The following is a 25,804-nucleotide window of genomic DNA, read 5'->3' as shown; positions in this document are numbered from 1 at the left end:
CCTTAACATGCAAACACGACAGCGAAAAACGGTTTCTGAAATTCGGTTTTCACGTTGCGCAGAATGTGTCGCATGCAAACGTAGTGAATGGCGCGCACTGCGGCTGGCGGAGAGGCAGCATTGTGCAGTGTAGCCTACTAGAACAGACACTATTAATGCACAATAGAGTTGGGCAATACGATTCTTTTTTCCGATTCGATTCCTACGATTCAATCGCACATTGCGAATCGATTCCTACGATTCGTTCACGATTCTTTCACGATTCATTCTAGTCTGCGATGGCACGATTCTTACGGAAAGCAAAAAGTTCTACATCTTACTCACAGATGGCAGGACATGTCTGAAATTGTCAATGGGGTTAGAATCGAACTGTGTCATGATAAGATAAACCAGAAATAGTTTATTTATGAGTAAACATGCATATGACGTTACAAGTGTGATTCTCGATTTATACGTGTAATGCCTTAATTGATGAAAGGTCACGTTTCATTTGATTCCATCTGTTGTTTTATTTCAGTATTCCAGGAAAGAGGAGTAGATTTGTGCGAAAGGTGGTGCAAAATTACGTGGAATGATAGTTTGGTTGTGTGGCTTGAACGTATCTAACTACAGACGTCTGTTTTATAGTAACAAAATCTAGCAGTGAGGCAGACGTGGTTTGGCTCATATCATCCTATGTTTTCCTGTGCTAAGATGTCTTAAAAAAATGGCTCTGAGCACTATGGAACTTAACATCTATGGTCATCAGTCCCCTAGAACTTAGAACTACTTAAACCTAACTAACCTAGGGACATCACACAACACCCAGTCATCACGAGGCAGAGAAAATCCCTGACCCCGCCGGGAATCGAACCCGGGAACCCGGGCGTGGGAAGCGAGAACGCTACCGCACGACCACGAGCTGCGGACATAAGATGTCTTTCCAAGTCCACATCACCCATGTAATTCACAACGCAGCTGACAGCCTTCCCACAAGGCAAATTTAGCTTAATTTTAATTTCTTCTAAATACAAAGCACAGGTATTTTGCTTTTAATTTGTCTGAGAACTTGCCGCTGTCACTACTATTTACGTGAGAAGACGACACCGCCAAGTGCCAGCTTGGTTTTCACGAGTAATACGAGGTGCATTCAAGTTCTAAGGCCTCCGATTTTTTTTCTCCGGACTGGAAAGTGATAGAAACATGTGCATTGTTTTAAAATGAGGCCGCGTTCATTGACAATACGTCCCAGAGATGGCAGCACCGTACGGCAGATGGAATTTTACCACCAGCGGCGAGAATGAGAACTGTTTTAACTACTTAAAATGGCGACGTTTTCCTTACTTGAACAGCGTGCAATCATTCGTTTTCTGAATTTGCGTGGTGGGAAACCAATTGAAATTCATCGACAGTTGAAGGAGACATGTGGTGATGGAGTTATGGATGTGTCGAAAGTGCGTTCGTGGGTGTGACAGTTTAATGAAGGCAGAACATCGTGTGACAACAAACCGAAACAACCACGGGCTCGCACAAGCCGGTCTGACGACATGATCGAGAAAGTGGAGAGAATTGTTTTGGGGAATCGCCGAATGACTGTTGAACAGATTGCCTCCAGAGTTGGCATTTCTGTGGGTTCTGTGCACTCAATCCTGCATGACGACCTGAAAATGCGAAAAGTGTCATCCAGGTGGGTGCCACGAATGCTGACGGACGACCACAGGGCTGCCCGTGTGGCATTTTGCCAAGCAATGTTGACGCGCAACGAGAGCATGAATGGGACTTTCTTTTCGTCGGTTGTGACAATGGATGAGACGTGGATGCCATTTTTCAATCCAGAAACAAAGCGCCAGTCAGCTCAATGGAAGCACACAGATTCACCGCCACCAAAAAAATTTCGGGTAACCGCCAGTGCTGAAAAAATGATGGTGTCCATGTTCTGGGACAGCGAGGGCGTAATCCTTACCCATTGCGTTCCAAAGGGCACTGCGGTAACAGGTGCATTCTACGAAAATGTTTTGAACGACAAATTCCTTCCTGCACTGCAACAAAAACGTCCGGGAAGGGCTGCGCGTGTGCTGTTTCACCAAGACAATGCACCCGCACATCGAGCTAACGTTACGCAACAGTTTCTTCGTGAAAACAACTTTGAAGTGATTCCTCATGCTCCCTACTCACCTGACCTGGCTCCTAGTGACTTTTGGCTTTTTCCAACAATGAAATACATTCTCCGTGGCCGCACATTCACCAGCCGTGCTGCTATTGCTTCAGCGATTTTCCAGTGGTCAAAACAGACTCCTGAAGAAGCCTTCGCCGCTGCCATGGAATCATGGCGTCAGCGTTGTGAAAAATGTGTACGTCTGCAGGGCGATTACATCGAGAAGTAACGCCAGTTTCATCGATTTCGGGTGAGTAGTTAATTAGGAAAAAAATCGGAGGCCTTAGAACTTGAATGCACCTCGTATTACGGGCCACGAACTTCGTTTGTTCGTTCCGTGCTTCCTTTGTTCACACGCATCCTCCACTTGACTGCCACCTGGCGGTCGTAATCATTCGGCACGACTCGGCATGATTCGGAAGTTGCCTTCGAGGCATAGCGTACTAAGAATCGATGAATCGTTGGAACTTGGAATCGTCACGACTCGGAAACACGCAATCGTTCTTACGATTCTTTTGAACGACGATTCGTCCGTATCACGATTCGATTCTTACGATTCTTTATTTAGAGTCGTTCAAATGAACGACTCATTCACGAATCGCCACAACTCTAATGCATAAGTTGTCGTACGACTGAGTGACCCAAAGGTGCGTTCGGAGACCAGCTCGCCATATGCCGTACAACAGCGTGGGAACAGTCCGATGCGTAGCACGCAGGTACGTACAGTGCACCAACAGGCTCATGTCTCTTACTGCTGCGTTCACAGTGACACCGACACTGGTCGTCAGAAGCTGTCGCCAGAGGTCGCCCGATAACATCGGAAGACAGCCTGTCCACGGTGCATCCGATCTCATTCGTCAGCTTTTGGCAGGGTCGAGCAGGTTAGGTTAGTTTGCAATCTATTCTCCATATGAAGTAGGTTTTATTTTAACCGTGGGTAGAACGGATACCACGACGCTTCTGTGCTTGGAGACGAGTGGTGCAATGCGGCGGATACTATTAAAAAGGTGCCCAATGAGCTACACCGAAGAGCCAAAGAAACTGGTACACGTGCCTAATACCGTGTAGGGATCCCGCGAGCACGCAGAAGTGCCGCAACACGACGTGGCATGGACTCGACTAATGTCTTAAGTGATATCATCAATCCAGCAGGGCTTTGCATAAATCCACAAGAGTACGAGGGGGTAGGGATCTCTTCTGATCAGCACAATGCAAGGCACGCCAGATATGCTCAATAGTGTTCATGTCTGGGGAGTTTGGTGGGCAGCGGAAATGTTTAATAAATTTCCTTTAATTTACGTCTATGGTGACATACTTTTTGTTCGCTGATTACCAGTTTCGGTCTGTAATGACCATTTTCAGATCTGCAGCAAAAAATATGAGAAAAACATAAATACACTCGCAGATTGTCTACAGCTTAAAAACAATAAATAGACCATAATGAAAAGTACGACTGACATATATATCCATTTGTGCGCTTTAAGTATGAAGAGGTATACCTGTGTGCCGATTGGAATGGCCGAGTGGTTCTAGGCGCTACAGTCTGGAGCCGCGCGACCGCTACGGTCGCAGGTTCGAATCCTGTCTCGGGTATGGATGTGTGTGATGTCCTTGGGTTAGTTAGGTTTAAGTAGTTCTAAGCTCTGAGGGACTGATGACCACAGATGTTAAGTCCCATAGCGCTCAGAGCCATTTGAACCAAGGTATACCTGTGTTTTCGAAAACGATGTCCTAATATACTGCAGCCATAGTTGCACCATCGAATGTTACATGCACATTCAGCACCAGCATCGTCAAATATATACAGATAACAGTATATGCACGAGTCATGTTGTCAATAGCACTACTGTTCAAAACAAGCTGCCGTACAGTAGCCAAAAGATGTTCGTGTTGTAAGTTCACCAGATGTCGCTACTGTAGGCATACACTAGTTTTCTGTGATTAATTGAACATCTTAAAATAAATGGGGGATACAATCGTTGAAGTCTGTAATGAGCTTATAAGGTATAAAACGCATTACAATAATAAAAAGCGATGAAATAGAACACACCAAAAGTCAGATTGTTAAAAAGAGGAAGAGTTACGAGACAGTAATTGACATATGCTGAAGTGCCATTATTCTAGATATGACATAAGTAATAAATATCTTTCATAGTGCAGAAAATAATACAAAAACTATAAAACAAACAGCTAAAGAAGCCATAATGAAAGAAAACATAGTGCTGCACATACGGGTCACTGTTTTACTCGCAACAATGTCGCAGCTTGTGGAAGTGTTTAAACTCAGAAGATTGTTCCTGGAGCCACTCTGTAGCAATTCTGCACCTGTTTGTGTCACATCGTCCTGCTGGAATTGCCGAAGTCCGTCGGAATGCACTTTGGACGGGATGGATGCAGGCGATCAGACAGGACGCTTATCGTACGTGTCACCTGTCAGAGTCGTACCTAGACGTATCAGGGATCCCATATCACTCCAACTGCACGCGCCCCACACCACTACAGAGCCTCCATCAGCTTGAACAATCCCCTGCTGACATGCAGAATCCATGGATTCATGAGGTTGTCTCCATACCCCAACGCGTCCATCCGCTCGACACAATTTGAAACGAGACTCGTCTGACCAGGCAACATGTTTCCAGTCATCAACAGTCCAGTGTCGGTGTTGACGGGCCCAGCTGAGGCGTAAAGCTTTGTGTCGTGCAGTCATCAAGGGTACACGAGTTGGCCTTTGGCTCCGAAAGCCCGTATCGATGATGTTTTGTTGAATGATTCGCACGCTGACACTTGTTGATGGCCCAGCATTGAAATCTGCAACAACTTGTGGAAGGGTTGCACTTCTGTCACGTCATCGTTGATCCCGTTCTTGCAGGATCTTTTCCCGGCCGCAGCGACGTCGGAGATTTGATGTCTTACTGGATTCCCGATGTTCACAGTACACTCGTGAATTGGTCGTACTGGAAAATCTCCACTTCATCGCCACCTCGGAGATACTGTGTCTCATCGCTCGTGCGCCGACTACAACACCAGGCTCAAACACACTTAAATCTTGATAACCTACCATTGTAGCAGCATCTAACAACTGCGCCACACACCTGTTTCTCATATAGGCATTGCCGAACCCAATCGTATTCTGCCTGTTTACATACTCTGTATTTGAATACGCATGCCTGTACCGGTTTCTCTGGCGCTTCAGTGTATATCTGTCGCGAAAAGAAAGTGTGGAGTACTGTACATTGGGTCTTCACTTATTGTAATTACGACACAAGTTTTACGAAATACCCATATATTACGAAAACATGTACTTTCAACGATACACTGCACTAACGATATGTCCAAAACATTTTGTTTGGAGTACGGTTTATTATTCTACAGTGGCGATTTCGATGTATTAATGTTTTACCAATGAGTTATGGGCGCATAATACTTACTTTACCTGGTGAAAGTATATGTTTCCATTATGTGATGAATGGATAAAATTTGTATGTGAGTAAGCAAGTATTGTTTAATCAATTAAAATCTCACTTTAGTGTAAAAACGGTGTATATTAATGCAATATTTGCGGTAGGTATTTCTTTTTTCTTTTTTTTTTTTTTTTTTTTTTTTTTTTGATAATCAGATTCAAGTACTGGAAAGTTCACTGCAGTTTGAACACTTATTCAGTGGATTTGACAAAGGACGTAACAAGATTTCTGGTGGCGGTATTATTTCAGGTTCAGTTCAGCTTTTAATAAAGAAAATAAACTGTATTACAGTGTCTTTTAGAGCACTTGCACGAAGCATAGCTCCATAATTCGATGTAGAATAAATTAAACATTTTATTGTATTTGGGGTGCAAGAGTGAAAATATTAGCTTTTAAATTAGAATTTAGGGCATGGTAAATAACATCCAACATAACATACAAAAACACTGAAACTCAACTTTTCAGAACGAGGTGTAGGCCCAATACTTGGAAAGATGTTATCACCAGATGTCAAATATCGACGGGTCAATTCTCGTTTTACCGGTACTTGAGTCAGAATTGTAACTTTAATGAGAGTATAGGATTTTTTTTTTTTTAATAGAGCTCAAATCACACCTGTAGGCTGGCCCTAGAAATCTGTTTTGCTGAACTTATTTGAAGTTGGGCAGATATATGCCAGTGATTGTCATTCAGCATACGCGTGAAAGACAAGCACGAAACCTGGAGTAAGATACTCTGAACGCCTAAAGCACTGTAAAGTGGAAAAACAGACGAGTACCACGTTTGCAAACCAGCTCATTGAATAGAATAACCAGGCTACTGGCATAAAAACGCCAGTAAGCTGTAACAATAATTCGTAGACAGCTAATGTCCACCTACAACAACACAAAAAGATCCACTTCAGTAACTTTACTCGTAAGCTGCACCATCTTGTTCAATGAACAAATTATTTTTCGATGTTATAATCTACACATAGAATTTCCGATAAGGATTCCGCCTACTTGTGGTTTCTAATAAACCTGCGATTTCAGTGCATAGATTGCGAGCTACACTACTGGCCATTAAAATTGCTACACCGCGAAGATGACGTGCTACAGACGTGAAATTTAACCGACAGGAAGAAGATGCTGTGATATGCAAATGATTAGCTTTTCAGAGCATTCACACAGGGTTGACGCCGGTGGCGACACCTACAACGTGCTGACATGAGGAAAGTTTCCAACCGATTTCTAATACAACAAACAGCAGTTGACCGGCGTTGCCTGTTGAAACGTTGTTGTGATGCCTCGTGTAAGGAGGAGAAATGCGTACCACCACGTTTCCGACTTTTATAAAGGTCGGATTGTAGCCTATTGCGATTGCGGTTTATCGCATCGCGACACTGCTGCTCGCGTTGCTCGAGATCCAATGACTGTTAGCAGAGTATGGAATCGGTGGGTTCAGCAGGGTAATACGGAACGCCGTGCTGGATCCCAACGGCCTCGTATCACTAGCAGTCGAGATGACAGGCATTCTATCCGCATGGCTGTAACGGACCGTGTAGCCATGTCTCGATCCCTGAGTCAACAGAGGGGGACAATTGCAAGACAACAACCATCTGCACGAACAGTTCGACGACGTTTACAGCAGCATGGACTATCAGCTCGGAGACCATGGCTGCGGTTACCCTTGACTCTGCATCACAGACAGGAGCGCCTGCGATGGTGTAGTCAACGACGAACCTGGGTCCACGAATGGCAAAACGTCATTTTTTCGGATGAATCCAGGTTCTGTTTACGGCATCATGATGGTCGCATCCGTGTTTGGCGACATCGCGGTGAACGCACATTGGAAGTGTGTATTCGTCATCGCCATACTGGCGTATCACCTGGCGTGATGGTATGGGGTGCCATTGGTTACACGTCTCGGTCACCTCTTATTCGCATTGACTGCACTTTGAGCAGTGGACGTTACATTTCATATGTACTACGACCCGTGGCTCCACCCTTCATTCGATCCCTGCGAAACACTACATTTCAGCAGGATAATGCAAGACCGCATGCTGCAGGTCCTGTAAGGGCCTTTCTGGATACAGAAAATGTTCGACTGCTGCCCTGGCCAGCACATTCTCCAGATCTCTCACCAATTGAAAACGTCTGGTCAATGGTGGCCGAGCAACTGGCTCGTCACAATACGCCAGTCACTGCTCTTGATGAACTGTGGTATCGTGTTGAAGCTGCATGGGCAGCTGTACCTGTACACGCCATCCCAGCTCTGTTGACTCAATGCTCAGGCGTATCAAGGCCGTTATTACGGCCAGAGGTGGTTGTTCTGGGTACTGATTTCTCAGGATCTATGCACCCAAATTGCGTGGAAATGTAATCACATGTCAGTTCTAGTATAATGTATTTGTCCAATGAATACCCGTTTATCATCTGCATTTATTCTTGGTGTAGCAATTTTAATAGCCAGTAGTGTACATTCCGATGATATTTTTCATCCTCAGGATGCCACAAACTACTCCTTTGACTGAACGTATCTGTTTCCCACAGTCAATATTTCGAGTCGTGTCGGCCATTATGGCAAAAATAAATAAATAAATAAATAAATAAATAACTAAAGTGATGTGAATTTCACCGATTGTCCGCTGCATTGTGACCGCGCACGTAATGGCGTGCAGATTTGAAAAGATCGGCCGTCGTCCGAAGATGTCGGTGCTACTGTGACTGCAGCCATAGAAAGTGATTAAACATGGCTGCGCCGCAGTACACATAGCAGAGGAACAAACTGGGTAGTAAGGAGCAAATAAAAGAAGTTAAAGGTAGACTACTCTTAATAAACTCATCTTTATGCATGTATTAATAGACGATTTTTAATTGTGTTGTTTAAAGCTATATAAACTGTCATTTTTATATATTTACTAGGGCTGTGTTTGAACACGACTCGAATTGTTCAAACAGTTTACGTCACAGTTCGGGAAATTTTGGGTTCTCTTCTATGTTTTCATCGGCCTGCGATCTAGTGACGTTTGTTGGTACTACTGCAACATGTCTTAGAGACTTTTTAATACAGTGTCAAACACGGACTGAAATATCTTCTAGGGTGCAGCTTAAGCGTAACAACGACAACTAACAAATAAATAAAAGACTTGAATCATGATTCTGTCCAATTCTCGAGCTATCGCTCGTTCAGCGATCTAGTGAGATCTGATGGTACGATCTCCAAGACGGGTCTCGCCGCTGTAATTCATTCTCACGATAAAACGATAAAAATGCCAATCACTTTATTACGATGCACTTCGGTTGTCGGCATTTATTTCCTGATTAATCGTCTTGATTGTTTTATCTGAATGTTGCCATCTTGTGTTCAAACTGATTAAAATCTGATAAAGTTTTTATCTGCTATTCTAATTTGTGAACAGGGACTGAATTGCTCATTTGCAACCTATCGTTTCCGCCTCTCATAAACAAATAAAATATTATACTGGGTTGAGGCAAGCAATATTTTCTGGAGGACAATATTTTCGTCTTTGTCTGTTACCTTTACTTAAGAATCAGAATAAATATTTATATACACTATGTGATCAAAAGTATCCTGATACTTGGCTGTACGGTGTTCGCCCACCCTTAGCCTTGATGAAAGCTTCCACTCTCGCAGGCGTACGTTCAATCAGGTGCTGGCAGCCCCTATCTTCACGGAGTACTGCACTGAGGAGAGGTTTCGATGCCGAGCGGTGAGGCCTGGCATGAAGTCGGCGTTCCAAAACATCCCAAAGGTGTTCTATAGGATCCAAGTCAGTAACCTGTGCAGGGCAGTCCTTTACAGCGATGTTATTGTCGTGTAACCACTCCGCCACAGGCCGTGCATTATGAACAGGTGCTCGATAGTGTTGAAAGATGCAATCGCCATCCCCGAATTGCTCTTCAACACTGGGAAGCAAGAAGGTGCTTAAAACATCAATGAAGGCCTGTGCTGTGATAGTGCCACGCAAAACAACATGGGGTGCAAGCCCCCTCCATGAAAAACACGATCGCACCATAACACCACAGCCTCCGTATTTTACTGTTGGCACTACACACGCTGGCGGATGACGGTCACTGGGTATTCGCCATACCCACACCAAGCCATCGGATCGCCACAATATCTACCGTGATTCGTCACTCCAAACAACGCTTTTCCGCTGTTCAGTCGTCCAATGTTTAGGCTCCTTACACCAAGCGATGCGTCGTTTGGCATTTACCGGCGTGATGTGTGGCTTATGAGCAGCCGCTCGACCATGCAGTCCACGTTTTCTCACCTCCCACCTAACTGCCATAGTACTTTCAGTGGATCCAGTTGCAGTTTCGAATTACTGTGTGATGGTCTGGATAGATGTCTGCCTATTACACATTAGGACCCTCTTCAACTGTCGGCGGTCTCTGTCAGTCAACAGACGGGGTCGGCCTGTACGTTTTTGTGCTGTACGTGGCCCTTCACGTTTCCACTTCTCTATCACATCGGAAACAGTGGACCTAGCGATTTTTAGGAGTGTGGAAATGACGCAAGTGACACCCAATCACCTGACCTCTTTCGAAGTCCGTGAGCCCCATTCTGCTCTCTCACGACGTCTAATGACTACTGAGGTCGCTGATGTGGAGTACCTGGCAGTAGGTGGCAGCACAATGCACTTAATATGAAAAACGTATGTTTTTGTGGGTGTTCGGATACTTTTGATCACATAGAATACATCATTCCATACTGGTACTGTACGTAAATTGTAAATTTGTGCAAGCAGAATACGAGTTTGTGCACTGGTAGTATTTAATCCCATTTCCTCCAGTGTTTCAGGAAATTGTCAGATCTGAAGCAGAGCCATAGCTTATTGTTGTGGCTAATTCTTATATCTTGCTTATCTCTTGTCCCCGCACCGCGCTAGTCAAATGTCATGTGATTATTCGAATTATCTCAATACTGTATCGAACGCTGCAGCGTATCGGGAAATATCGAGCCTGTTCGAATGCAGGTATCGTTCGCCCAGCCCTAATAATTTCAATTATTTTGCTGATTTTTGTAACTAATGCAAAAGTCTCACATTTCCCAGTAGTGTGGCAAATGACAGTATAGAGACAAGTTAGAAACGTTTCTTTTTGTTGGAAACTGCAAAGTAGTATATTAATCAAATAATCATTGTTACGTCTTTCTTATTGTGGGGTATGTAATAAAAGGGCATTTGTATTGGAGATTAGTAAAACTCACAATCATTAACAATAAGACACGCAAATTTACCTCTTTCACTGACAAAGCAGTCCCTACCCTATCCAATCATTACACGAAGGCCAGTGCATTGTACTTTCTTTGCAAGTTCTTGTTGGTAAAGAACGGCACGTCTGCACTCTAGGCAAGCTGGGAACAGAAGATCTCTACCGAGACTTCTGCCAGTCTGCTCTTTGCCTTGGTTTCCCCTCCCGCAAAATCACTTACGCCAATTGTAGCGCAAGTCGCGTTAATTATGCGTCGCTTCCCAGTGCCGACGAATGCCTGCTCTGGGAAGTGAACAAATTCCCACAAAATTTCCCTTCCTCTCAACTTCTGCTATTTAGCTCCTCCCAGGCCACCCATCAAGGTTAGCATCTGCATAAAACACCAATTTTTCCGAAATTCCGACTCCCAGGAGAGTACCTCAAATTCCTTGGTCCTACGTTCCCATCGGAGGCCGGTGTATTTCATTCTGTCGCTCTTCACCTGATTTACTTCAGACTCTGCGGACCGTGAATTCAGCGTGAAGTTGCTATAGTCACGAACACGCATATTTTGATCTCTGTTGACCGTTTGCGCGGCTTTCTCACATGTTTCACTGAAAACGGGGTGACGGACATTTATCAACAGGTGTACAAGTTCTCCGTCTTCTTCCCTGTACACCAACGTGGGGTCAACCACCCCGTCATCTTAAGGCAGCTGGAGGCTGCACCCCGTTACCGCTTTCTCAGAGTTTGAGCAGCCCTAAGCTGCCTATTGCCGCTTCCCTTTGCTGCTCCCCAGCTGGCCATGGTCAACTCCGAATACTTCCTTGGGATAAACTAGAGTCCAGTAAACTGACGCATTTCCACAAAGTTTTCATGTTGCGTGAATTACTTTAAAACCATCACCCAACATTAATTATTCCAATACGTCCATACTATACCCTCTACAAGATGCATTGTCCCTTGTCAGTCATTTTTGTTCAGCCCTACTGTTCGCTCAACGTGAGTTCGGTGATCTTTAATGACTTCATGTAAGGGGCATAGCTGTTGCCATCTTACAACATACGTTTTAGGATGGGTCCGCCTTCATCAAAACACAGTTTTGTTTTATATCCCAACCATGTTTCACTGCAGTTGCAGTATCATCAGTGGCCATTTATTTAATGGCCTTTTACCATATGGTGTGGTTTTCCTGAGGTATTATGTTTTTATAGTGCCTATTTTCTTTCACAGTTTGTCATGTTTTCTTTTTTCCTCATCTTCTTCACTGTGAAGTTCTGTATAATGAGCTGTCTCTGTCACTGTTTACGAGCTGTAAAAACAGCTTGTCAAAGCAAGCACGGACAAAAGATCTTCAACCTCAAGATTATTAAAAGATCATTCAACTGAGTAAGGTGTGTAACTGGAGTCCTTGCCACTAAGGCGTGAAGTACAGGCGGTCCTCACGTAGGCGCACCATCCAGTTTGAAATCTTTGTGTCAGTACGTATCAGTGCAGTGCTTTGCCTCCTCCGGAGGGAAACTGTAATTGTAGAAATATATCCTGGATTCTGGGCTTATTACGCCTACGCTATTTCGATGTACGTTGTGTGCCCCAGGAGCCGTCGCAGCCGGTGAACTGGACTGGAACGAGGAACGCCACAGCCTACGGCCCCGCCTGTGTACAGTTCTTCTCTTCCGGAAGCTCCAGCTTGCGCCATCCCGCAGCTGACGTCGACCCCGTGCTGGTGGCGGCGGCGGCGATGGCGACTCCGCTCAGCCAGAGCGAATACTGCCTCACCATGGACATCTACTCGCCGAACGTAAGTCCATTTCGCTCAGCGTCTCTAAGAATGAGCAGACCTCCAACATTCGTCTTCAAGGGTGGACTGATAATGCAACTCTCTTATTATGTCCAAAGAAATACAAGGTTCTTTTTTTTTTTTGCTTCAGTCTGGAACCGCGCGATCGCTACGGTCGCAGGTTTGAATCCTGCCTCGGGCATGGATGTGTGTGACGTCCTTAGGTTAGTTAGGTTTAAGTAGTTCTAAGTTCTAGGGCACTGATGATCTCCGATGTTAAGTCCCATAGTGCTCAGAGCCATTTGAACCATTTTTTACAATTTTTTTTTGTTCGTTTGAAACAGAAATTAATTAGTAGTTCTGGATAAACCCACCAACGGCAGAGCCGTCGTAGACCCGAAGGCTGGTTTGAATTCCATAGAGCTTTACGCAGGTGCATCCATATAAGTGATTGCATTCTTTTGCCTTCTTCGAAACACTGAACTGAATACCCAGGTAGTGACAGGGAAATCTACAATATAGCACAGACTCTGAGGCGGGGTAAATCTCGGTAGTTTTCACTGGTACAAATCGCTGCTAGAAGTGACCTCGCCTAGGGAGACAACCACGTGATCGGCGAGCGTGGCCCCGCTGCGCGCTGTCGGCCGTGGCAAGCGAGTGCGCATGCGCGATGCGCTTCTTTAAGGTACGTTTATGCTGCAGCCGTGCTGCCGACGGCTCGTTGCTGGCCCCACGGGGGTGAAACGCGTATACGCTTTTCGGTAATACGATTTGGTTCGCCGCCAGGTCGCTTCGAGCTCTGCATGTTTATCAGTCCGTCATCTCGGTTCCTCATTGGCTGATTTTAAAGTCTTACATATGTGATCTGGTTTCGTTCAAATCAGATGTCGCTTTCAGTCGTTATGTTCCTGATTACGATTCTGGTGCGCGTATTGTACTCTTTGAATTGCGTTCTAAATATTTTGATCGTGTTCTGTTAGATTTTCGCTCGTATTCCTAATATTCCATATTAGCTTTCGTCTCATATAAAACAAAAGCTAGTTCTGTCGCATGGTGTTTTGTGGACTCAAATATGTTTATTAATGGTTATGAATCCGTGTGTGAACTGTTTCATTTAACTCTATTTTTATTCACGTCTGTTTTTCGTACTTTATTGCATTTAAAGGAGACCTCCAAGTTAACAGCTTTTGACGTAATAAGTATTCAGCTTTATTACGTCTTGTATGAGTATGTAGTTCTGCTTTGAATGGTGTTGCTTCTCCCCACCGAGAATGATTTGCAGTGTTAGTAACTGAAAAAGTACACTCCTGGAAATGGAAAAAAGAACACATTAACACCGGTGTGTCAGACCCACCATACTTGCTCCGGACACTGCGAGAGGGCTGTACAAGCAATGATCACACGCACGGCACAGCGGACACACCAGGAACCGCGGTGTTGGCCGTCGAATGGCGCTAGCTGCGCAGCATTTGTGCACCGCCGCCGTCAGTGTCAGCCAGTTTGCCGTGGCATACGGAGCTCCATCGCAGTCTTTAACACTGGTAGCATGCCGCGACAGCGTGGACGTGAACCATATGTGCAGTTGACGGACTTTGAGCGAGAGCGTATAGTGGGCATGCGGGAGGCCGGGTGGACGTACCGCCGAATTGCTCAACACGTGGGGCGTGAGGTCTCCACAGTACATCGATGTTGTCGCCAGTGGTCGGCGGAAGGTGCACGTGCCCGTCGACCTGGGACCGGACCGCAGCGACGCACGGATGCACGCCAAGACCGTAGGATCCTACGCAGTGCCGTAGGGGACCGCACCGCCACTTCCCAGCAAATTAGGGACACTGTTGCTCCTGGGGTATCGGCGAGGACCATTCGCAACCGTCTCCATGAAGCTGGGCTACAGTCCCGCACACCGTTAGGCCGTCTTCCGCTCACGCCCCAACATCGTGCAGCCCGCCTCCAGTGGTGTCGCGACAGGCGTGAATGGAGGGACGAATGGAGACGTGTCGTCTTCAGCGATGAGAGTCGCTTCTGCCTTGGTGCCAATGATGGTCGTATGCGTGTTTGGCGCCGTGCAGGTGAGCGCCACAATCAGGACTGCATACGACCAAGGCACACAGGGCAAACACCCGGCATCATGGTGTGGGGAGCGATCTCCTACACTGGCCGTACACCACTGGTGATCGTCGAGGGGACACTGAATAGTGCACGGTACATCCAAACCGTCATCGAACCCATCGTTCTACCATTCCTAGACCGGCAAGGGAACTTGCTGTTCCAACAGGACAATGCACGTCCGCATGTATCCCGTGCCACCCAACGTGCTCTAGAAGGTGTAAGTCAACTACCCTGGCCAGCAAGATCTCCGGATCTGTCCCCCATTGAGCATGTTTGGGACTGGATGAAGCGTCGTCTCACGCGGTCTGCACGTCCAGCACGAACGCTGGTCCAACTGAGGCGCCAGGTGGAAATGGCATGGCAAGCCGTTCCACAGGACTACATCCAGCATCTCTACGATCGTCTCCATGGGAGAATAGCAACCTGCATTGCTGCGAAAGGTGGATATACACTGTACTAGTGCCGACATTGTGCATGCTCTGTTGCCTGTGTCTATGTGCCTGTGGTTCTGTCAGTGTGATCATGTGATGTATCTGACCCCAGGAATGTGTCAATAAAGTTTCCCCTTCCTGGGACAATGAATTCACGGTGTTCTTATTTCAATTTCCAGGAGTGTAGTTACAGTGCCAGCAAGGCTACTATTAGGCAGCAAAAGTATTCTACTGTGGTACTGTACGGCGTGAGCGTACTTCCACCATGGCGAATGCTACTGCATGTAGTAAACATTAGTTACAAAGATGATGATGACGATGTTTGGTTTGTGGGGCGCTCAACTGCGCGGTTATCAGCGCCCGTACAAATTCCCAACCTTTCCTCAGTCCAATCTCACCACGTGCACGAATGATGATGAAATGATGAGGACAACACAAACACCCAGTTACAAACAATTCACTAGTACATCCAACCGTGAAGTCATGAGAGTGTGTATTATTTGCTTTGAAATTTGCATTGGAGTGGGAGGATGATTCTATTACATTGATTTCTGCTAAAAAAAATTTTCTAATACCTGTTAATAATGCGTGAACACATTCATGTAACTGTTGTAGTACGTTTAGCATTTTCAGGGAAGAATGCTCTAGTCACTATGACTACTGGGCATACTCAGTTGCAAGAAACATCATTCAAAACGGAATTACATACTGATTGCGTGACAACATGCATTGAAGCTGAAAACCAGTTCTGTCAAAAGCTGCTAACAATGAGTTCTCTGTTAAATCAAAGAAACTATGAAAAACGGAAGCAAACAAAAATGAAGCAGAATGTTGCACTGTAGTTACAATGGAATTAAATAAAGCAGTTCACACACAGTTTCGATAGCAGGAACGTACATCTGTAGTCTAGCTCCGCAGAACACGTGTGAGAAAACCTGTGAGTTTCATATGAAACAAAACAAATATGGAATCAATTGCTGCACCAAATATTATGGCTGTCATAAAAAATCTAGCTTAATACGAGCAACGCGCTTACAGTCCATTTCAAAGAGTGCAATACAAACAAAAAGTAATATCAGGAAGAGAATGAGATGAAATCAGCTTCCGTGTCATGTCATGCCAGAAGATTTTTAGCTTTTGACATGTGCTACACGTAGGTAAAAAGACGAGGGCTACTAGAAATCCTTGGGTAACATAAGAAATATTGCATTTAATTGCTGAAAGGAGAAAATATAAAAATGCAGTAAATGAAGCAGGAAAAAAGGAATACAAACGACTCAAAAATGAGATCGTCAGGAGGTGCAAAATGGCTAAGCAGGGATGGCTAGAGGACAAATGTAAGGATGTAGAGGCTTATCTCACTAGGGGTAAGATAGATACTGTCTACAGGAAAATTAAAGAGACCTTTGGAGAAAAGAGAACCAATTGCATGAATATCAAGAGCTCAGATGGAAACCCAGTTCTAAGCAAAGAAGGGAAAGCAGAAAGGTGGCAGGAGTATATAGAGGGTCTATACAAGGGCGATGTACTTGAGGACAATATTATGGAAATGGAAGAGAATGTAGATGAAGATGAAATGGGAGATATGATACTGCGTGAAGAGTTTGAGAGAGCAATGAAAGAGCACTAAAGGCCCCGGGAGTAGACAACATTCCATTAGAACTACTCACGGCCTTGGGAGAGCCAGTCCTGACAAAACTCTACCATCTGGTGAGCAAGATGTATGAGACAGGAGAAATACCCTCAGACTTCAAAACGAATGTAATAATTCCAATTCCAAAGAAAACAGGTGTTGACAGATATGAAAATTACCGAACTATCAGTTTAATGAGTCACGGCTGCAAAATACTAACGCGAATTCTTTACAGACGAATGGAAAAACTGGTAGAAGCCGACCTCGGGGAAGATCAGTTTGGATTCCGTAGAAATGTTGGAACACGTGAGGCAATACTGACCCCATCACTTATCTTAGAAGCTAGATTAAGGAAAGGCAAAACTAAGTTTCTAGCATTTGTAGACTTAGAGAAAGCTTTTGACAATGTCGGCTGGAATACTCTCTTTCAAATTCTGAAGGTGGCAGGGTTAAAATACAGGGAGCCAAAGGCTATTTACAATTTGTACAGAAACCAGATGGCAGTTATAAGAGTCGAGGGGCATGAAAGGGAAACAGTGGTTGGGAAGGGAGTGAGACAGGGTTGTAGCCTCTCCCCAATGTTATTCAATCTGTATATTGAGCAAGCAGTGAAGGAGTAGCTATTAAAATCTATTGAGAAGAAATAAAAACTTTGAGGTTTCGCCGATGACATTGTAATTCTGTCAGAGACATAAAAGGACTTGGAAGAGCAGTTGAACGGAATGGAAAGTGTCTTGAAAGGAGGATATAAGATGAACATCAACAAAAGCAAAACGAGGATAATGGAATGTAGTCGAATGAAGTCGGTTAATGCTGAGGGAATTAGATTAGGAAATGAGACGCTTAAAGTAGTAACGGAGTTTTGCTATTTGGGGAGCAAAATAACTGATGATGGACGAAGTAGAGAGGATATAAAATGTAGACTGGGAATGGCAAGGAAAGAGTTTCTGAAGAAAAGAAGTTTGTTAACATCGACTATAGATTTAAGTGTCAGGAAGTCGTTTCTGAAAGTATTTGTATGGAGTGTAGCCATGTATGGAAGTGAAACGTGGACGATAAATAGTTTGGACAAGAGGAGAATAAAAGTTTTCGAAATGTGGTGCTACAGAAGAATGCTGAAGATTAGTTGTGTAGATGACGTAACAAATGAGGAGATACTGAGTAAAATTGGAGAGAAGTGGAATTTGTGGCACAACTTGACTAGATGAAGGGATTGGTTGGTAGGACATGTTCTGAGGCATCAAGGGATCAGCAGTTTAGTATTGGAGGGCGGCGTGGAGGGTGAAAATCGTAGAGGGAGACCAAGAGATGAATACAGTAAACAGATACAGAAGGATGTAGGTTTCAGTAGGTACTGGGAGATGAAGAAGCTTGCACAGGATAGAGTAGCATGGAGAGCTGCATCAAACCAGTCTCAGGACTGAAGACCACAACAACAACATGTGCTACATCGCACTTATTTCAAGTTGATAACTACCACACAGTGGAAATTTCAATAATAGCTTTTACAAATAAAAAAAATTACGGTCAAAAGGTAAAACAGATGTTATTTGCAAAATTTTGCATGACTCTGAACACCAGCAGCGATAAGTTAAGATTTCTTAAATATATTAGTTTGCAAGGTCACAAAAACCTTTTACATTCCAGGAACTCATAGTCTAGTAAAACTACTAGGCCTAACTGTGATGAATAAATGAAAAAAAAATATATTGTCATCTAAATCGCGTATTTCGAATTAAAAATAGGGAATTTCGCGCCGCATTTCTCGTATTCAGTGTTCACTGTAGGCCACTTGTAGTTCTGCTGTCGTTCCCTGTTTCCGTGTCGTAACAAGGTCCTTGCACTTCTGATACTTTGCTCGGCTTTCTGCGACTGGTACACCACATCTCGCCGCTCGCTGAGCTCCTGTCGCGTCTGCACCACACACGGCGTCCCGGGTTCGATTCCCGGCCCGGCTGGGGATTTTCTCTACCCGGAGACTGGGTGTTTGTGTTGTCCTCATCACTTCGTCATCATTATCATTTGTGAGAGCGGCTAGACTGGATTGTGAAAAGAAAATGGTCTGTCTAGAAACTGGGACTTTCTACGGGCTCTGATACCGCGCAGTTGAGCGCCCTACAAACCAAACATGATCATCATCTGCACCACAGCCTCGCTGCCCGCAAATCACTGCTTGTTCGTCGCGCAGGTGTATCGCTACTCGCCGGGAACCTTTATCGCGCGTCCGTCCGCATCGCTCGCTGAGTGAATTCGAAATGGTTCAAATGGCTCTGAGCACTATGGGACTTAACATCTGAGGTCATCAGTTCCCTAGAACTTACAATTACTTAAACCTAACTAACCTAAGGACATCACAGACATCCATGCCCGAAGCAGGATTCGAACCTGCGACCGTAGCGGTCGCGCGGTTCCGCACTGAAGTGCCTAGAACCCCTCGGCCACCGCGGCCGGCGCTGAGTGGATTGCTTGTAGTGTTTGAAGCAAAAGAATGTCCTCGCTCCGTCTGAGATGGTAACAGTTGTTCGTGACGCCAAAAATGTGGTTATGAAATAGTAGGAAGAGAATCTACACTACTGGCCATTAAAATTGCTACACCTAGAAGAATGCAGATGATAAACGGGTATTCATTGTAGAAATATATTATACTAGAAGTGACATGTGATTACATTTTCACGCAATGTGGGTCCATAGATCCTGAGAAATCAGTACCCAGAACAACCACCTCTGGTCGTTATAACGGCCTTGACACGTCTGGGCATTGAGTCAAACAGAGCTTGGATGGCGTGTACAGGTACAGCTGCCCATGCAGCTTCAACACGATACCACAGTTTATCAAAAGTAGTGACTAGCGTATTGTGACGAGCCAGTTGCTCGGCCACCATTGACTAGACGTTTTCTATTGGTGAGAGATCTGCTGAATGTGCTGGCCAGGGCAGCAGTCGAACATTTTCTGTATCCAGAAATGTAGGGATTCGCAGGGATCAAATGAAGGGTGGAGCCACGGGTCGTAACATATCTGAAATGTAACGTCCACTGTTCAGAGTGCCATCAATGCGAACAAAAGGTGACCGAGACGTGTAACCAGTGGTACCCCATACCATGGATGACGCCGGGTGATTCGCCAGTATGGCGATAACGAATACACGCTTCCAATGTGCGTTCACCGCGATGTCGCCAAACACGGATGCGACCATCATGATGCTGTAGACAGAACCTGGATTCATCCAAAAAAATGCTGTTTTGCCACTCGTGCACCCAGGTTCGTCGTTGAATAGACCATCGCAGGCGCTACTGTCTCTGATGCAGCGTCAAGGGTAACCGCAACCATGGTCTCCGAGCTGATAGTCCATGCTGCTGCAAACGCCGTCGAACTGTTCGTGCAGATGGTTGTTGTCTTGCAATCGTCCCCATCTGTTAGGGATCGAGACGTGGCTGAACGATCCGTTACAGCCATGCGGATAAGATGCCTGTCATCAAGACTGCTAGTGATACGAGGCCGTTGGATCCAGCACGGCGTTCCGTATTGCCCTCCTGAACCCACCGATTCCATAGTTTGCTAACAGTCATTGGATCTCTACCAACGCGAGCAGCAATGTCACGATACGATAAACCGCAATCGCGATGGGCTACAATCCGACCTTCATCAAAGGCGGAAACGTGATGGTACGCATTTCTCCTCCTTACACGAGGCATCACAACAACGTTTCACCAGGCAACGCCGGTCAACTGCTGTTTGTGTATGTGAAATCGGTTGGCAACTTTCGTCATGTCAGCACGTTGTAGGTGTCGTCACTGGCGCCAACCTTGTGTGAATGCTCTGAAAACCTGATTATTTGCATATCACAGCATCTTCTTCCTGTCGGTTAAATTTCGCGTCTGTAGCACGTCATCTTCTTGGTGTAGCGATTTTAATGGCCAGTAGTGTATACAGTTGACACTACCAAAGGAACTTTGCATCGTAATCAGAATAACACAGGCACTGCACTATCGTATTTATCTGCCGATACCGGGCAAGCGACTTTCAAGTGCAACGTCTGACCTGTACAGGAATATACATAATGGACGTTCGAGTACGGTCGTAGACGCGTGGTTGACGACGTATGACATATGGAAATTTGGTGTGGCCATGAGTCGTGCACGGATAGCCTAATGATAAGGCGAGTGCTCGCGATAAGCGGGAAATCCGGGTTCGAGTCCTGGTCCGCCACAAATCTTCATTGTCGTCATTCCACTCTACAGCTGATGGCAGTCATTATTCGCAATTGCGAATTCATTTGATTTGTTTCGCAACGCCTGCATCGTGATCAGAATAACACAGGCATTGCACTACCGTGAAACTGACAACGGCTGCGAGAGAGGTGTGATGACTAGGGCCCGGATTTTAGTTACCTAAAAAACAATGAAATATGCAAGCATTTATGACCTAAAACTTACATATGACCTTAAAATAAAATATGACTTAATGGAAGTTTATTTAAAACATTTTTGTTTGTTTATTTAACTGTTTATTCACCATAAAGTAATACAAAATTCACTTCTCAAAATATTTTAAGTATAGTTCTTTCTTTCTGTGGAGTTTGTGGCTAATTTGCACCTATTTTTTGAATGTCTGAATGTTTTATTTTCTAAACACAAACTACAGTGAAAAGATCATCTATCGAAACAGTAAAACAATGTTTATATTTGTACATAGTATTTAAAGCGTTTCACATTATTTAATACCGTATGTCAATCTTCAGTATCTGCAAAATTGCACTGGATCACAAGGTGCATTTTCAGGTTTTCCATTATCACAGAACTGGGCAACGGCCTTGCCGCAGTGGATACACCGGTTCCCGTGAGGTCACCGAAGTGCAGTCGGGTGTGGCTGGCACGGATGGGTGTCCATCCAGCCACCATGCGCTGTTGCCATTTTTCGGGGTGCACTAAGCCTCGCGATGCCAATTGAGGAGCTATTCGACCGAACAGTAGCGGCTCCGGTCAAAGAAAACCATCATAACGACCGGGAGAACGGTTTGCTGACCACAGCTCCCTCCTATCCCCGTCCTCAACTGAGGATGTCACTGCGGTCGGATGGTCCCGATGGGCCACTTGTGGCCTGAAGACAGAGTGCATTGTCAAAGATCTACAGCTGTCGCTCAGGATAGTTTCGTACCTGGAAACCGGAGTGGCTTAGCAGTTCTAGGTGCTTCAGTCTGGAAGCACGCGACTGCTACGGTCGCAGGTTCGAATCCTGCCTCGGGCATGGATGTGTGTGATGTTCTTAGGTTAGTTAGGTTTAAGTAGTTCTAAGTACTAGGGGACTGATGACCTCAGCTGTTAAGTCCCATAGTGCTCAGAGCCATTTGAACCATTTGTATCTGGAAAAGCTCCTCTCCACTTCACAAGACGTCACTGGAGCACATTTGAAGGCAGCCAGGTCACTGGACTTCAGCTTTGTTGCAGTATCTTCAAATGTTACGACATTCCCTGAAAGACTGTCAGTAATTTTGCACAGTGTAGAATATCCATGATTCCGTTGGAGAACGCTTTGCAATTTGGTTTTCACTTTGTCAGCCAATGACCACTCTGCACATGTTACACAATACTCAGGGCCTCACATAGCTGAGTGCCAATAACTTCCAGTCGTTTGATGGCTTTTGATATCACTGAAAAATTGGCCTTGATGTATGCCAATTTTCGAGACAATGTATCTGTAAAAACGTCTTTCACAGTTTTGATAGCACTTCATTCATGGCTGTCAAGCTCACAGAAGATTGTCTTTATTTGGGTGTAGTTGGTGCAGTAATACTCAGCAGCTTTAAGCCAAGAACCCCATCCTGTAAGAACAGGTTTAGGTTGGAGGGGCGTTGAAGGTGCTTGTTCCTTGAATTTCTGCACCCGTAGCGGAGCCTTCACAAAGATTTTCTTGGCACAGGAAATTTGATCGCACCTCTTCGGCAACTCTGTGCGACTCCTGTGCAAAGCAAGTGGCGTACACCATACTGGGGTAGAGAATCTGAAGCCCTTTGGCTGCTTTAGCCATATATGAAGCACCATCTGTCACAGTAGCAAAACCATCCGGCCACAGTAGCTTCAGAGAGTTGTCAAACAAAATAGCAATCGACTAATTGTTTACTCTATCGAAAGCTACAAACGTTAGTAGGAACATATGTCCAGGACCATCAACTTTTAGAACACCAACAACAACATCTGCAATATATCGCCCACTAATATCCGTAGTTTCATCTATCGACATCCAGATCTTTTTCTCAGCAATATTTTGTTCAGCACATCATTGTAGCATACGGATAAATAGTTCTTCCTCGGTGTAGATTCATCTGGAACTCGATGTGTTGTGTACTTCTCCAAGAACCATCTGAAATGTGGATTCTTCAACTTTTCGAATGGGATGCTGCAGGACACCATCATCTCACACAAATCCTTGCAGAATGATTGCATGGTTGAAGATTGACCTGTCTGTTCAAATAACAACGTTTGCCTGCTGTTATTTTCAGCACTTGGTTTCACACAGCTGTTGTGTTTAGCTGTTGTGTTTTTACAGTGTTGTTGCACATTAAAACTCTTTTCTGCACTAACTTTAACTTCACACAGTTTACAAAATAATATTTTCCCATCATTACTAAAGAACTTCTCTCCAAATTCTCGAACATATCCTCGCAACTTCACGCTGTCGGAGCACTTTGCTTTAGGCATTTTGAACAAGGCAAAGGCTGTAAGCAAACTGGTTACTGGGAACACCTGTGCGACTGCGATGATTATTACGGCAGAAATCGCCTTTGTTGGCTCTGAGAGCCTATTGTCGACTGTGCGCAACAATGTTTTATATTCGCGAAACGACTGTTGTGGTACACCGATTTTATGCTACAGTCCTGAGAAATAAAGCTGTGTACTAATTTATCTGTTTATCTTTCATAATAACACGTTAAATGTTGTCTCGTGAGCAACATATTTATTTTCTTATTCGTGTGTCCCGTAAGATACGAGAAAAACGGTATATGCATTTTTGACAAAATTTGACGGAACTATCACCTATTATATTAAAAGTTAGCCGCAATATGACCTATTACTAAAATTTGTTGAAATATGACTTTATATGCACAATCAAAATACATTTTTCGACGCTAAAATGCCTAGATTTGTGTATAAATTGTTCTAAAATTCAACCTATAGTTCATAAAAAATTTGACTTGTTATTAAAATCCGGGCCCTAGTGCTGACCACAGGCCCCTCCATATCCGCATCCGGTGACGGCTTTTGGCTGAGGATGACACGGCGGCCGGTCGGTACCGTTGAGCCTTCAAGGCCTATTCGGACGGTGTTTATTTGTTGTTTGTACTTCAAATGACAGAAAACTTAACCGCCACAAAAAATGCAAGGTTTCCTGCTGTCCGAAATGAAATTCAGCTCAACTACTGATCTGAAATGTCAAAAGGAATCTCAATCAGAATACACATTGTGTGTATACAGCAATGATACGTGAATTGTTTGCAGTCAACAACGCAAGAACTGTTAGCGAGTTTCCTGAATGCAGAAACAATGATGTCGTGGGCTAGAATCTATGTAGTCCTTAAAGTGACTGAAAGGAACATAATAGGTAATAAATACAGGCTTTAGGCTGCACCAAGCTCGTGGGATCTTGCACTGGCAGTGATGTCGACGAATGTGGAATGTATTTGAAAAAATACGAACTGCCGAAAGCTGATATGTAGACTTATGCTGTGGCGCATTGCAGCCAAGACAGCTATCAGAGTGTTACAGTCCATTCTCTTATCTAATCGAGTTTGAGATTTCATCTCCGAACACCTCGGGTACAGGGTTCAAATAGGTGTGTTATAGCTCAGAAGTTCCGAGCATCAACACGCCAATACCTTAAAGGTTGTGCTTGTCTAACTGAACGCATATGAATTCGACATCATTTCAGACTTCAAACAGAAGCTTCAGAAGAAGAACTTTGACAAAAAGTAACGCCACTCTACAAATAGTTGCCCTAACTTTATAGTATAGTATGTCTGCTGTCTTTTCAATAGCATATTTTATTTAAGAGTGTACAGTTCTAAGTACAACTTTCCTTTGAGACCTTGAGTTGTGTGTCGGAATACCATCATTAAGATGTCGCCTTGACTGAAACGCTTACTTAATTTCTTTTTGTTTTCAGGTGTATGTGGCATAACGGAAAATGAATATTCCTTAACTTATTTGCACTCATAAATACGCGGTTAGTATCTGCGGCAGAACGCGCCATAAATCCACAGATACGTGTTTCTGTCACATTAAAATCACAATGTCGATCCTTCTATTGCCAACTGAAGGTAGGAAGGTAGTAGCCGGTCTTCATAATTTAGTTCTCTCTCATATCCCGCACCTACACATCACTGAAATTGACTCGGAGTATAGCGAGGATAGTACCTGTGCCGCAGAAAAACACGCTGGACACAAATTTAGTCTGCCGCAGGAGATACCACGCCAGTACCGTCTCGCCTTCGATAATGGCCTCTGTTACGCGACGAGGAGCGTCCACGAGTTTCTTTGGTTGTGCCATATCCAGTTGAAACCTCTCATTAGATGCTGCAGAGATACCAAATGGCGAGGAGATTCATTGCTACATCTCATCTGCTGTTCGAGATAGTCCCAGACATTCTCTATGGGATTAAGATTGGGTGGTTTAGCGGGCCTGTCGAGATTAGGGATGGACAAAACTGTTGTTTTAAGGAACTTGCCGTATTAATTCAAAGTCACTGTGCCTGTATTTTTACCTTATTTTAACTTGGTTTCGAAGAACATAGAGGATTAAAAATTATCTGTTGTCAATGGATTCTATCCTAAGGACAATGTCGGGGAACACTATGGAGCAGCTGATAAAATCCCCCTGTTTTGTCCCGTCCAAATAAACACGATTAAAACCCTGATGGCGATTTAAAATCTCGTTAAATTTAATTTGAAAATATAGTCTGAGATACAAATCTTCCTGTACTCAGTCAATTCAAAAGGCAACCTGAGCAACTGTAGAAGCCAGGAGGATTCCATAGTCCACCCCTAGCTTTGCACGTAGACCCAT

The 25,804-nt window shown here is 44.5% G+C and overlaps 1 protein-coding gene across 1 annotated transcript in view; it reads left to right on the top strand.

Moving 5' to 3' along the window:
- Positions 1-25,804, top strand: part of LOC126195357 (cholinesterase 2-like) — a 255,797-nt gene that overhangs the window by 37,281 nt on the left and 192,712 nt on the right. The window contains exon 3 of the mRNA XM_049933935.1: positions 12,391-12,594. Coding sequence (XP_049789892.1) covers positions 12,391-12,594 — 204 coding nt within the window. The remainder of the gene's footprint in view (positions 1-12,390; positions 12,595-25,804) is intronic.

Source organism: Schistocerca nitens, chromosome 7 (assembly GCF_023898315.1).
Source record: "Schistocerca nitens isolate TAMUIC-IGC-003100 chromosome 7, iqSchNite1.1, whole genome shotgun sequence".
In the NCBI taxonomy this organism is placed as follows: Eukaryota; Metazoa; Arthropoda; class Insecta; order Orthoptera; family Acrididae; genus Schistocerca; species Schistocerca nitens.
This window is presented reverse-complemented; position numbering and strand designations above follow the sequence as displayed.